Source organism: Anastrepha ludens, chromosome 6 (assembly GCF_028408465.1).
Source record: "Anastrepha ludens isolate Willacy chromosome 6, idAnaLude1.1, whole genome shotgun sequence".
Classification (NCBI taxonomy): Eukaryota; Metazoa; Arthropoda; class Insecta; order Diptera; family Tephritidae; genus Anastrepha; species Anastrepha ludens.
In genome coordinates this window covers 97294159-97309434 of record NC_071502.1, presented here as the reverse complement: position 1 = coordinate 97309434, position 15276 = coordinate 97294159, and the positions used below count along the sequence as shown (strand labels likewise).

Sequence of the window (15276 nt, the reverse complement as noted above, 5' to 3'; positions counted from 1 at the left end):
CCCCTGGTATGCGTCTTGATGTTGTTCCACAAATAGAGGGACCTTCTGTTTTAAGCCGGCTCCGAACGGCAAATGGTTTTTATGAGGAGCTTTTTCGTGGCACAAATACACTGGGATGTTTGCCATTGCCTACCGAGGGGCGACTGCTATTAGAAAAAAACTAATTTAATAAACAAACAGATACGAAAGCACCGAACGATTTTTCTTTAACAGTTAAGATATATTTTTAAATAAATAGTTTTGAAACAACATTAAATTGAATTTTAATTTATATTAAGGCTACTGAATTTCTCTTCTAAAGAATGTTTAAACAAAAAATATACAAAACCAAAGTAATAACAATTTGAGAAATATTTCAATATATGAAGATACGCAATTGTTTTATAAAAAAACAGTCAGGGCTTATTTATAAATTTTTAATTGTAATCTCTTTCACATAAGTTTTTTGTAATAAGCATAAAAATGGATTTCAAAACATACTTTTTTCACATATGTAAATGCTATTATAATTTTCTTTTAATAATTTTTTATTTAAAACAGTACTTTTTGATTACTTCACATTTTATTTGACAATAAATTACGTTCGTTTTTTTTTAATGAGGCAAACAAATTAAAAATAATTCAAGCATACATAGTTTTAATTATTGTGGTTTCACAGCATGAAACTTGGATTTTTTCTTATATTCTTATTGTAGCTCTAGCGTAAAAATTGCGCGTCCATACAACTAAAATTAGCACTCTTCGCTTATAAACAATGAATTCTTGTATGTTGCAACACATTCATTTAGTGAGAGCCAACGAGTATTTGTATACCCTAGTAAATTAGTTAAATACAAGCATAAATAAGCAGATTATAAAATCTCTAGATCACAGTGTCGTATTTCGGGGAATTTTTTCTGTGTAAAAAATTAAAAGCAATTTTTAGATGATTTGAATGTTTTTGATTTTAGCACAAGAGAACCATACCCTTAGCTTCATTTCTATTCGATCAATTTCGCCACCCATTAGGTCAACAATATTCTCGCCGTGTTTGAGTAAAAATTCTTCCAATTGCTCAACTTTTTGGAATGATTGAACTGTCTGAAAGTGAAAATTGGCGCAAAAAGAAACAGTTTAAATAAATGGCAATACAATTTTGCAGCTACAATTTTACTATTTCAAGAATTTATACTCAGCTGTGCAGTTTTCATTTAGTTTTAGAACTCATTGTGTTAAAATTATTGAAAATTGTGCACCTAACAGGCATTTTAAGCAGTCACTACTTAAAAAGTAGCACATAATTACCATTAATAGATCATTTAATTCCTGCTTATCCAAATATGAGCGCGTCAACTCACGTCCGTCGAAATCCATTTCGGCCTTAAATAATAAAACAAATCAATGAAAACCGAATACAAAAGGCTTATTGAAGGCTTATTTTAAACTTCTATTTTACCATACCTTGTAACGTATTAAAGAGTTGCCCATATCGATGCCCTTCACATCGTGTATGGCGCGTATCATCACATCACTTTCAAGCTCAGCATTGATTTTGTTCAACAAATCTTCCGATATGGATCTGCAAAGCAATGCATTTCATTGGAAAAATATGTTCAAATATCTTCTACCCACTTGCACTTACTTGCCCACCAGTGCAGTTGCATTTGTGTAAATAATGAAGGATGCCACCGCGCCCAAAATGCCACCAACCAATAAAGAACCGACAGCGTCAAAGACTGGCAAACCAGTAAACGAAGTGAGTCCCATGCACGCAGCCGCGACAGCTACGCTCGTTACTGCGGCAGCATCTTCAGTGAGTACAACATTGACACAGGGATCTTTGCCGCCCAGTACTGTGAATTCATTATTTTCATATTTACTTGTTCATACATTCATATATATCTGGAATAAAAACGAGTCTGATACGCACCGTAATCCTTAAAGGATACCCCATTGCACTTGGCCGCACGCTGCAATTCATTTAGAGCCACAATGAGCGTAGCACCCTCAGACACCAGTGAGCCGCCGAGTATGAAGAAGGCCCAGAAGAAATCTTCAACTGGTTCCGGATGCAAAAGCCCTGTGATGCCGTGATACACCGATAAGCCAGCACCCACACAAAATATGCCAACTCCCGAAATTAGCGAGGAAACATATTTCATATTACTATAGCCATAAGGGTGATCCGAATCGGCCATTTGCGTCGACTTGTGTATGCCATATGCCAATATAAGCTGATTTATTGTGTCGGCTAGCGAGTGTATGCTTTCGGCGAACATGCTGTGTGAGCCGGAATACACCCAACCGCAGGCCTTAAACAGGAAATTCAGTCCATTGCTGTGCATCGAATAATATTTGGTTTATTGAGTTATATATGTAACTGATCGATGATGGGGATATATTGCGTATGCCGACTTACATGCCAATCGCTATGAGCACCACCTTGCCGGATTTGCCCGTCAGACCTGGCTCCGTGTCAACCATTACCGTGCGTGCACCAATTTCGCGCCGATAGTCGCGCAAGCGACGCTTCACTGTGAAGAGATCTGCAAGTATGGCATGCATTTACAAACAATTTAAAAAAATGTATTTTTTTAAGTGGTTTTTTTTACTTTGTTGATGCTTCTTCCGTTCGACTTCACGCTTTAGTTGTTCCCTCAGCAAGTTCTCCCGTGAGCCCCATACACCGATGGCCTTCGCCTCAACGTCTTTGCGCCAATACACGGTTATAGGTGGCTCTTGTTCATACGGCGAACGTCGTTTTATCTTCGATAGACTCTCCAGATCGGAAGCTTTTAATAGAAAGTCACTCATAGCGCGCGCTGGCGTTATAAAATTACGCTCTAAAGAAGAGCGATTAAAGTCGACCAGTACACGCTTCTATGAATTAGATTACAAAACAAACGCATTAAAGTATGTTGGGAACAGCAAACGATGTCTGCTTTACCGGCTTCTGCACGACCACTTCAACGGTGAGTGGGGTTTTGGCTGTTGGCTGTGTTGCCGCCGCTTGAGGCGCTGCAAATGTTTCCGGTGTGTCTAAAATTTTTGGCTGCGTGGCTTTTGCTATCGCCGCTTTGGCTTTTGCCGTTGCAGCTGCCACTGTAGCCGCTGTTGCCACCGCCTCTATTGTGGGCGATGTTTGCAGCTGTGCAGCAGCTGCTTGTGCTGCCTCTTTTAATAGATCATTTACAGGTACTTTGGCAGGTGGTATTGCCAGCTCTGTTACAACAGGCGGTTTCGTTTTCTCAAAAACCAGATCATTGATTTTTGAGCCTTCAATCGTGGCGGTGATCGAGAGTACACCTTTGCTGGTTTTGACCTCCATCTTTTTTATAGTTTCGTTCTTTTTTGCAGCTTCTGAATGAGAAGTTGCGGTAGGGGTTGGATTTGTTTTCATTATTTGCTTAGGTTCTGTAGCAGATTTTTTGGTAGTTTTCACTTTTGATGTAGCCTCATTATCCATACTTGCGGTCGATGATGTGGATACAGCAGCTGCCCCTTGAGCCTGGAAACGTTATAGAAAAATGATTAACCAAACAGGATTTGCAACAATGAATTTGAGATTATAAAACCTTCACTTCCTTCTTAGAGTATGAACGGCTCAAAACATTCAAATTGTTCGATCTGTGGCTTGCAAAACTCGGTACACCGTTAGCGTAAGTGCGGTTATTAAACTGGAATTACAAATTTATTCAATTTTGCTACAATCAAAACGACATTTTACAAACCCGCTCTATCAGCACTCTATTAATACTATCCAAGCCGCGTCGTCCCAAAACGCGGTGCCGCAAGTGCAGCATGCGCAAAAGTTCTGCTGTACGCGGGAGCATTTTGCTTTTAATAAGTAATTGCTTCAGCCAAAATATGTTGTGTGCGGTGTTTTTCAGCCCAACGAGCAAAGCCCACTTTGGTTTTGCATATAGATTTGCTATTTTTCTGCAGCCGTTTACTTTTACTTCTGTTGATTGCTTTTGAAAATTACGAGTACACGTAATTTGTTCTTCACTCGACTACTCAATGCTAAAAATAGAGACGGTAAGTAATGAAATAAATGCAAAACATATAAGCAAACAAAAGCGAGAGTCTTACTTTAAGCACTAAATGATTGGCAAACTTGCGTGTTTACCTACACAGATTCAAAATTACGCTTTGCACTCAATGGCTAATTTATTAGTTCTGTTCTAAGGTTCTTCTTCCTTTTCTTGTTGCCTAAAACAACCGCAAAATCAACAGCACTACGTCATCAGCCAGCACCGTAAGAAGGCTCCGCAAAACGAAAAATTATGAGTTTATTTAAAAATATGTTTCATTAAATATTGCGCAGCATTTTTAAACGCATACACTGAACTGGTTTGTGAAAAACAATTGAATTGGAATTAAACGCTTATGGAATTTGTATAAATTTTCAATTGTCTGTTGCTTCTTCAAAAGGCTAAAAGTTACATAGACTTTTGACAGTTCGCCGTGTAATTGTTTTTATGCCGCGTATGTTTTGATTTAGCTTGAACACAAACCAACCAAGAAGCCGAAACTACATTCACAATAGAGCTCATCGCAATTGAAGTGAAGCCAGTAGAAAAATATTAGTCTTTCACATTGTCTGCATTTTTTATGTGTGCATTCCATATGACATATCAAAAATCTCTCAGTTCATGTGAAATAACAATTGAATAAAGATATATAAAAAGAAAGAACCTTACGAAAAACAGCTGTATAAGGCTGTATAAAATTTATAAAAAACAAGAAAAGAGTACACAATGGCAGAAAACGTACATATAATATTTGCTTAAATTCATTTTTGCTCAAAACATCTGTGTACACACAACTGACCAGAATTCTATTTTTCCCCATTTCATAAACAGAATAAAAGGAATATATCTGGAAAAGGCTGGGATTCGAATTAATGCACATTGGGCAATTTTTGGCATACTATAATGTCCTTATTAATTGAAACTTGGTTCAGATGTTAGGGAGGTGTTAAGGAACAATATTTAGAACTCCAAATTATTCGGAAAATAATAATTTCATAATTATTTGCCTTCAAAGTGCCCTCGGGAACTTCACTATAGTTTGACACCTTACACTATACATATTTTTACACTTCACTAAAATTCCCTAAATATACACTCACATTCTTTACTTATTTTTATACTTATATTTGAACTATTTTCATTAAAATTAAATGCAAATGCATTTGTCCATACAATCACTTTCCAATTTTAAACGTGAATAAGAAGAAGATTAGAATGACAACAGTATGGTGTTGCTGGATGCCTGCAAATGAAAACAAATATATGAAAAAATGAGGTATTTCAGTTTAGTGTTAATGATGGGGATGGGGGTTATTGTGCCTCCTTATGACGTTTTAATTTTGGGTTCAATGGTTTTAACACGGAAAATTCCACGCAAAAATAGTATGGATTGCGGAGCCGGAGTTGGACTGATGGGGGTTATTTTTTTGAAGCGCCGCCGAAGGTCGCCCATGACAAAAAAAGTTCTATGCATGAAGACCCGTTTGTAAAACTGATCGAAGCAATACAATACACTTACATATAAATCGTAATTTTTGGTTTTTAATCTCTTTATACATTTTTTGTGATACGCTTAATATCATTGTTTTTAAGTTTCGAGGAGTTGTATGTTTTTATTTTCAAAAATATCTCTCAATTTTAAATTACAGCAAAAAATACTGCAGTTTTACAATCAACCTTCCACTGAACATCTCTACATACGAACTTCGTTTTTATTTCAGGAGTATGGCAGCACCAACTTTTTGCTAAATTGTACATAGCGTTTCGCTGGAATTCATAATAGGCTTTTTAAATTTCTTCAAGTTGCATTTTCCTATTGGCAGTCCGGCAATACAACTCTCGCTTATCAGCCGTTTCCATTTTTGTTTTGTTCGTATTTTTCTTTAACTTTACTTTACCGGCCTTTGACAGCAGCGTGTTCCTAATTGTTTTGTAATAGTCTGTAGATATTTTTTCGAAATATATTTTTATAAAAAATAAAACCACATATATTTGTACATAATTTAGAACAATGCTGCGCAGCTTCACACGTTTCAACTCGCCTACGCTTTTTAACGCATTGCGGCAACGTACTTTCGGCACAGCGGGAACCGACAAAGAAATCTTTGTTAATCGCCTGGATGGCGAACGCAAAGGCATAACGGTAATAAACCTTAATCGTCCGGAAGCAAAAAACTCTTTTAGCCGCAGTTTGCTAAATGCTTTCGAAAATGTTTTAAACGAATTGGAACACGACAATACCTCACGCTGCGTAATTTTACGTAGCTCATCCCCAGGAATTTTTTGTGCTGGCGCTGATCTCAAAGAACGCAAAACAATGGCACAGGACGAGGCCAAGGAGTTTGTAACAAATCTACGTGAATTATTTATTGCTTTGGAACAACTACCAATGCCTTCGATTGCTGCGCTTGATGGCGCTGCTCTTGGTGGTGGTCTCGAAATGGCTTTGGCTTGTGATATGCGCACTGCTGCTGATAACACCAAAATGGGCTTAGTAGAGACACGTTTGGCGATCATACCCGGTGCAGGTGGCACGCAACGTTTGCCTCGTATACTTTCTCCCGCGCTGGCCAAAGAACTCATCTTCACATCACGTGTGCTAAACGGCAAAGAGGCAAAAGAATTGGGTATCGTCAATCATACGGTACCACAAAATGAAACAGGAGATGCTGCATACCAAAAAGCATTGGAAATTGCTGAAGAAATATTACCAAATGGACCAGTTGGTGTGCGGATGGCTAAATTGGCTATTGACAAGGGTATACAAGTTGACCTAAACACTGGTTATTCCATCGAAGAAATATGCTATTCACAAGTAATACCCACCAAAGATCGTTTGGAGGGCTTAAAGGCATTCTCAGAGAAGCGCAAACCAATATATAAGGGAGAATAAAGGAAAAGGCGGCAAACGGTGTGGTAGAATGTGATTTAAGGGTTATAAAGTAGAAACATTGACTAGCGCGTGTGACTTTGGATTTACTTGTTTGAGAAGCAAATAAACTGAATAGCTTTAAAACTTCATAAATTTATTTTAATTAAGCAGGAAATATCCTATTCTTTGTGAAATATAAACTGGTTATCTTTCGATGTCCTAATTCAATGACTTCTGCTATAACACATTATATTATATTAGTCCTCTCGAACTCGTTAAATGACGCTCAGTTCATAATGCATTTATTTGTTAATCTCTCCTTTTAAGTTTTGTTCTTTTTTTTTGCTGGAGGCGACTTGTTAATTGTACAAATTATATTAAATAAACCGACTCGTTATGGCAAACAATTAACTTGAACTTATCCAAGGTCTTTGCTTTATACAATTTATAAGAAATTAGTTTTAAACATTTTCCGTCGAAATTTAAGTGACGCGAATATGTGGAGAACAGGTAAATATTTGAACCGGTCTCTTGAAGAGACGTTGGGCAGACAAGTGGTTTTATTTTTGGTTTAACAGAGTGAAATAATCACCCCCTAACTTTTCAGGAATGTTACACCAAAATGTGGTGGGGGTTCCACTGTGTTAGGGATTCCACTATCATAAACATTTTTCTATTCAATGGAATCATCAGTGAAGAAGCTAGATTGATTTGCTCAGGGCGAGCGTGTATATACCTACGGTAATGTGAAACTTAAGGGAAATTAAACCATAATTAACTCATGTACATACATACAGTTGCATGAAATCTTTCTGAATTATTAAAAATACGTATACATATATAAAAGCATACAGCTGCACGAGCCTTTACAACAATGTCGAAGTGAGTATTGAAAACAAAAACTCTCTTATACTAAACATCTGCGTAAACTTAACACTATGGGTAAACTAAAATACACTGCTGGTCTTAGGTTAGACGCTCGTTTAGTTGCATACAACTTTCCTTCATATTTATTTATTAAAGGACGATAGAAAAGAAGTTGATATGCAAAAATATTTCTTATTTAATGATACTTTAAATATACTATTCAAATGATTATACATATTTAACAAAATTGTGTTTTTCAAACATTTTCTTAAAGCTACTCAAAATAAGGCGAATTTTTCTTGGTCATTAGAATAGACGCACTTTGGCTTTTTAATTTTTATAAGAAAAGTATTTGGATTTTAACTTAAATTACTATTTGATTTATTTGAAATAAAAAAAAAAAATAATAATTAATATCAGTAAAGAGTACTGCCTCCTTTGTTAGTAATAACTTCTTAAATCCGGTCCTTCATAGAATGATACAAGGAATCTATGTAGTTCAAGGAAATCTCGCTCCAAGCACGTTTAATATCTGCAGTTAATGTTTCCTTATCTTCGTATTGCTTTCCTCCTTCGTATACCTTCCGTGTTAGCCAGCCCCAAACATTTTCAATTACGTTAAGATCTGGAGAATATGGTGGCCAGGTCATGATATTAACGTTTTGACTCGAAATAAAAGATTTTACTACTCGAGAGTTATGAATAGAGGAGCATTGTCTTGTTGAAAAATCCAAGGAATTGGTCCAAAGAGATCTTTTAATTTTGGAAATACGGACTCCAACAATGTTTTGAAGCGATCGCCGTTCATCTTTTGATCGATAAAAATCAAGTCAATTGTTCCATAAAACGTGATGGCACCCCACACCATTATTCCCCCTTCTCGGCTATGGTGGGGACTTAAATATAGCTCATCTTTCCGCAAATCGTGATAATAATATTGAAATCCATCAGGGCCATCTAAATTAAAACGTTTTTCATCAGTAAATACAACTGAACGCCAATCATTTAGTCGAGTGTCAGATTGGACAGTCCACGTCATGTATTCTTTCGCGAATTGAAGCCGGTTTTCTTTGCGTATTGCATTCAAAGGGGGTTTTTTCTTGATTTTTAGACGCTTCAGGTGTTCTGCATTTCTGATCGTACGCTAAACAGTTGATAGGCTTGCTTTTACTCCGGCCAATTCCTTGATCTTAGCAGCAGATTTAGTCGAATTCGAAGCAATTCTAACAATTTGGCGTACTGCTTGTTTTGATAGTGCCTTTTTCCCCTTTGAAGTTATTTCCATATGCCTCTGGATCCTTCAAATATCTGTCAACAGTTCTGGAGCTGCGATTTATTTTTTGTTTGGTAATGTTCCGATTGGACAGTCCTTGCGAGTGAAGAAAGGCTACTTTTTGACGTTCCAATAAGCTCATAACAGCAGTTTTTCCCATTTTTTTCTTTAAATGTAGCTCGAAAACACTTTATTTGTTTATTTTTGATATTTTTTCAATACGAAAGTTTACACTTGTCCACGCAATACGAAGAAATTTAAGCTGCGTCTAATTCAAAGACCAACCGAAAACACGTGTGATTGCCATATAAATTTCTATAATCTCCGGATGTACAGTTATTTTTTCGCAAATCAACCAGCTGTCAGCATTTTTTTTCGAACAAGATTCGCACTTTGATAAGCAAAGCATTTTGGACAATTAGAACAAGCATGTATTTTTAAAAACTGCTCGTATTGTAACTCAAAAAGTCATCAACCGATTTGTTTAAAATTTGGCCTTTCTGTACATTACTATCAGATATAATATTTCGCGTTGATAAATTACTTTTTGGGGGTTAAAAGCGTCAATAAAATATCGATAAATTCTGACTTTTGTTTCAAATTATAAATAATTCATTTTATACTTGTTTTTTAATTTTATAGGTTCATCCTTTCCGTTAATATGTTATAAAAAAAAAAACAATTTAATTTTTTTGTTTCAGATCGATAGATTAAGAGTAATAAATAGAGGGCCTCGCGCCATAGGTAGGCGACAAGAAATGATCCTAAGCCGCCATTTTGGAAAAAAATGAAAATTTTTTTTGTACTCTTGAAAGGTAAAATAATATAATTATTTTATCACCTTTAAAAATATGTTTAAAAAATGACCGATTTTGAGGCTTCTACATGGACTTCCTCCCTTAATACGAAATAGTCGTTCCCTCGGCAATTGGATTTATATTGCCCTAAGAACTGTCATTCCAACAGCAATCCCAAAATAGTAATGGGGAATGTTTATGCTGCTACAAAAACTGCAATACGAAATAATTGAACAGTGACACTTGAAGCAATTTAATTAATTTAATTTGCGCTTCCTTTTAATACCCTTTTGATAATAGCTTTCAGCTCATCAAAGACCTGTATTCGTATTTCTTCCAAACGTAGCTTTTCACTTTCGATCTCCATACGCTCATTATGGCGAATCTGCTCCGTTTCGTCTTGCTCTTTTAAAAATCGTAGAAAATCAACTGGTTGGGTTTCTCGTTTATTATACTGTGAAAACATTGATTATTTTTTTCTTCTTCTTCATCTGTTTCAGACCCCAAAGTGAATAGTATTCCCTGTTAGCATTCCGCGCACCATACACCTCATCAAAATATTCCCAAGATAATTTTCTTTGACCTGACAAAATAATTCGTTGTTTTATTCTCTTATAAATGATACGAGAGTTGCAAAAACTTTCGCCTAATTTCATCACTAGTCATTGAAAATGTTGGTATTTGCTTTTTAATCTCAATCAGCACTCTATTCCAATGCACAAATTTCTTTACGGGACCATTATCGAAATAGTCCTCCATACCAAGGCGAGTTGTTACTAAAACTTTAATCTCGTTTGAAGTTCGTCCATCAAAAGCCCTATAAAGACACATTCATTAACAAGAAACAATGTTAAATAAATTAAAACTTACTCATCCATTTTCGTTTATTTTTTTGAATTATTCTTGTATTTATAAACTTAATTCTTATGTCTAATCGCTGTGCAATTTGATTCAAAGTTTTCTTTGGTTAATTCACGATTGCAGTATTTATGCAAAGCTGCCGCAATGTTGCCATTTTTTAGTTGCTACTGCACGATCGACTGTTATAACTGTCCTATGACGTCTATACTGGCGATAGGTCGATGTTCGAAAAGCAAATATTATAGAAGAAAAATTGTAAAATAAGTAAAATTTATTAGTTTATAGTGAATTTTTTTTAATAATACAAATAAACTACATTTTAAGTATATAAAAATTTACATACACAAATTGCAAAATTATAATTTTTTTGAATTTTCATTTTCATTTTAAGAATATCCTAATACTAGGATACTGAACTTAGTACTGCGATGAATTTAAATATTCCATCAGGTCTTACTACTGCCATAAGTTGTGCAACCAGTTAAGTCCGTTACAGATATGAAATTATAAACATGCTCGAACCAAAGATTGTGTGAGCCTCTCCAAATTTGTGTGAGGTCTTCGACAGGACATGTTCTCCAATTCTGGCCATAAACTGTAGTCCGATGGGCTTAGATCTGGACTTCTAGATGGCCAATCTTCTGCGGGTATGAATCCAGGAATGTTGTTTTTTAGTCACTGCTGGGTGGTTTTTGCCTTATAGGCTGAAGTGGAATCTTGCAGAAATGAAAAGATGTAACGCCTTTACAAGACACTTCCCACCAAACCATTACGAGGGCTGGTTGGTGGCTACGCTGAAGCCTTGGAACTAAATTGTTTGCCTCTTTAAAAGTTTTAGTATAGATTTTTTTGTTTTGCTTATTAAAAACTTCTTCAACAGTGAACATTTTCTCATCAGCGAAAATAATATTTTCATGACTATTGACCGCGTGCCACCAAAGAAGCTGCTTGCATCTATCGAGTCTAATTTTCGTCAAGCGCGTTGTCAAAAGATGACTATTTGAGCGACGGAAGGTTCTAATGTGGTCGATAATTCTGGTCGATACATTCATTTCGCTGGACAGGATATTCTGCTTTCTAAGGGGGTTTCTGCGAATTCTTTCTCGAGCGGATTTACTGGCTCGAACTACGCGAGGACGACCACTTCTTTTTCTGTTTGTCACAACAGACAACATTCTCGAAATATTTAGTTTCTTTCAGCAATTCGTAAATCTCACCTGCACTTTTATCATACTTTTGTAATGCAATCACAGCAATACGATTTTCCTTAGCTCCCCACTCCCTTGTTAACAAACGAAGTTTGCCACGAAACTGAGTATAATTTATGAGTAGACAATGCCTACGAACAAAAGTAAAAATAACGGAACTTTTTTCTTCGAATTTGTTCTCGCCGTATGCATTGTAATATTTGTCACTGAATTCATGGCAAGGCTAAGTACATATGTATGTATGTGGCAAGATAGAAATCCAAAAATCTGTGGCAGAGAATTTGATAAGTTTACTTATGGCCGCTGACAACTCCAAACTTTTGGTAGTGTTTTTAGCGATTTTCTGAGAACAAGAAGATTCAAAATCTGCCTGATTTTGAGAGTATTTTCTAAATTCTTCCTGATTTGCTATTGCTGAATGCTTCCGTCTTTTGAGACCCTATAAATCGCAACACTTTCAAGATTAACACATCGACATTATTCCAGACAGTCGGACTTCTGTTTTAACGCGGTATCGAAACTGGTTATGCAAGATAGATTCCTTTTGGTTAGTGTCTGCAATCAAATCACGGTATTATTAATTTTCCCTTCTGGCCTTTGTAGCTTCACCATAAACATGGTCACTAGCGAATGCGGGTTTCTTGATGAGCTGAGATGAGGATTGGATTCTAGACGCATTAAGATTTATAAATAGGAGTATTTAACATTGGGTATTGGTCTATAGGACCCCATACCAAAAAGCTGAGTGTAGCTTTCAATGATTCTCGCTGAAGTTGTGCACAGAAAATTAATAGAATACAGTTGACCACCTTCTGTATAGATGTCCAGCCTTGCTTAGAAAGCAAAAAATGCTACAGTATGTGCCCATCAACACACTCAACTTTATTAATTGTGCTGGCTGATTTTAACACAATTCACAGCGGATTATGACATCAAAATGGAATCTCTGCGACTCCGTCTTAACCGGCTTTGAATTCACCGCCTATCTCTTGATAAATGCTACTAAAAAGAATGTTACAGGCATACTGTAATTTAGATATTCAATGAGAGTGTATTTGCATATGTTGACAACAATTTACAACTGTTTAAATACTGAAACACTTTGCTCATTAGGATTTTGTTCTTGCATTTGAGCAGATAGTATTTTATTTCCCACACTCGAACTCAATATTCAGTTAATATCTCTTTTGTACATACGACTATGTATGATAAATGTATATATAAGTATGCGTATATTGATTAACATTATGTTTACAGCTTTTGTCTCACAAAATGTAGCTGCATACAAAAACAAATGCCATTCACATAAATATATTATATTACATGTATACTTCATACATTGAAGCATTACATTTTGTCATGTCTGGAATTCACCAAAAATGGCTAAACGTGAGAAGAAAAATACATTTAAGTTTCATTTACTTTACAGCACCCTGAAATTTGATTGGTTCTCTCACAGCATTGCAAGTTCAAGCACACCGCGGCATTCGGCTTTGTGCGACACGTGCAATCGACTGCAAATGTTGGTGATAATGAAATACAATGAAATAATTACAGTAAAACAATGAAGTAATATCGCTCATGTGCACAAAGAACGTCATAAACGAAATAAAGTAAAATAAAAACAAAGTGTTTAGTTGGTATGCAGAAATGATTGTAGATGTATTTAGTAACGCTATCTCATAAGAAGAAAATGTACATACATACATACATATATACTTTTATGTGGGGTTCAATAGTAAATTGAATATTTGAAAGCCGTTTTTCTCGAATTTCTGACTTTTTGAAATATGTTGTTCTTTCATATATACTGTGCTTTCAGCGCAACGATCGATATGTCTAATAATAATAAAAACGAAATATTGAAAGAAGAACATACTTATAACATTTCTAATTTAATTATCACTTGAGCAAGTGTTGACAAAGTTGTTAAATAAATTTCTTTAATAAAGTTAATTTCATTTGCAAATACTTATTAATAACTCGTGCTTGACGTCTTTGTATTTTTTTAAACAAAAATGTGCTTAGTAAGGCATAAAAAAACTGCAGCGAACCGGAGGAATATTTTTGAATTTTATTTAATAAAGTTATGCTACGATATGTTAAGTTAAGTTATGTTAATAAACCCAGTTTTGTTATTTTAAATTATGTAGGTTTTATGCAGTTCTTTATGTTGTAATGTTTTGAAGAGGGACCTCTGATGAGTACTGCTATACCGGCATAGCAGTATGCGCCACTTGTAGCCTCACAGCTACTCCTACGTACTAAACACCTCTCCACTACCTACCACTCTCCCCGTGGAACTGTCCAAGAAGGAATTACCTCACGCGGCTGGTTAGCTCATAGGCTGCTAGTTATTTCGTCTACGAACGTCAGAGGCAGCTCCGACTTCACCAAAAATGAGGTTGTCTGTAAAGTCGGTTTACTGACGATAGTTTAACGTCATAACGTGATAACGTCATAAGAAAATACTGATTGAGTGGTTGCATTTTTGAAAAGAAAATTTTAATTTTATTTGTTTGATAGATATTTTGTATGGATATAGAGAATGAGTTAACATTAACATAACATAATATAACATAACATAACATAACATAACATAACATAACATAACATAACATAACATAACATAACATAACATAACATAACATAACATAACATAACATAACATAACATAACATAACATATCATAAAGCATTCACCAACAGCTTCCATTTGATACCCATATTGTACATACACGTCCGAAGGTTACCCGGGTCCATGTTTTGACCTATATCTCGAGACCCTATCTACCAATAGGTATCCAAACTATACGGAAACCATCTTCAATACCTCCTTAACAATGTGTGTAAGTTCGGTTTAATTCGGTGCAAAGACACGGCGGGTCCACGTTTTGGCATATATTTCCAGACCCTAGTCATCAATAGGTATGAAAATTACCCCGTATTAAAGCACTTATCAACAGCTTTCATTTGATACCCATATTGTACATACACAACCAAAGGTTATCCGGGTCCACGTTTTGTTCTATATCTCGAGACCCCAGTCACGGAGCGGCATGAAAACTACTCTGTACTAAAGCATTCACCAACAGCTTCAATTTGATATCCATATTGTACAAACACATTCTAGGGTCCACGTTTTGGTCTCTATCTCGAGACCCTAGTAACGGAGCGGCATGAAAAATACTCTGGACTAAAGCATTCACTAACAGCTTCCATTTGATATCCATATTGTACATACAAATCCGAAGGTTACCCGGGTCCACGTTTTGACCTATATCTCGAGCCCTATTTCCAAAATAAAATATAATCCATGTTACTCATGGATGATGTAGCTTTCGAATGGTGAAAGAATTTTTAAAATCGGTCCAGTAGTTTTGAGC

General features: G+C 35.8%; 2 protein-coding genes across 4 annotated transcripts; one reads left to right on the top strand and one right to left on the bottom strand.

Moving 5' to 3' along the window:
* Positions 1 to 199: 199 nt before the first annotated feature.
* Positions 200 to 4458, bottom strand: LOC128866946 (proton-coupled zinc antiporter SLC30A9, mitochondrial). The gene is made up of 12 exons (XM_054108007.1): positions 4072 to 4458; positions 3711 to 4002; positions 3555 to 3656; positions 2927 to 3487; positions 2592 to 2859; positions 2399 to 2525; positions 1910 to 2316; positions 1622 to 1832; positions 1441 to 1558; positions 1285 to 1359; positions 967 to 1080; positions 200 to 896 (listed from the first exon to the last, which is right to left on the bottom strand). The coding sequence occupies exons 2-12, from the start codon at positions 3810 to 3812 to the stop codon at positions 852 to 854; spliced, it is 2130 nt and encodes a 709-aa protein (XP_053963982.1). The 5' UTR covers positions 3813 to 4002; positions 4072 to 4458; the 3' UTR covers positions 200 to 851.
* Positions 4459 to 5819: 1361 nt separating this feature from the next.
* LOC128867342 (methylglutaconyl-CoA hydratase, mitochondrial) lies at positions 5820 to 7284 on the top strand. Of its 3 annotated transcripts, none has more exons than XM_054108491.1 (2): positions 5820 to 5945; positions 6021 to 7284. In XM_054108491.1, the coding sequence occupies exon 2, from the start codon at positions 6025 to 6027 to the stop codon at positions 6904 to 6906; it is 882 nt and encodes a 293-aa protein (XP_053964466.1). In that variant the 5' UTR covers positions 5820 to 5945; positions 6021 to 6024; the 3' UTR covers positions 6907 to 7284. The 3 variants fall into 3 exon arrangements, with proteins under 3 accessions (XP_053964466.1, XP_053964465.1, XP_053964464.1); XM_054108490.1 differs by having other exon boundaries at positions 5820 to 5951; XM_054108489.1 differs by having other exon boundaries at positions 5820 to 5955.
* Positions 7285 to 15276: the final 7992 nt, after the last annotated feature.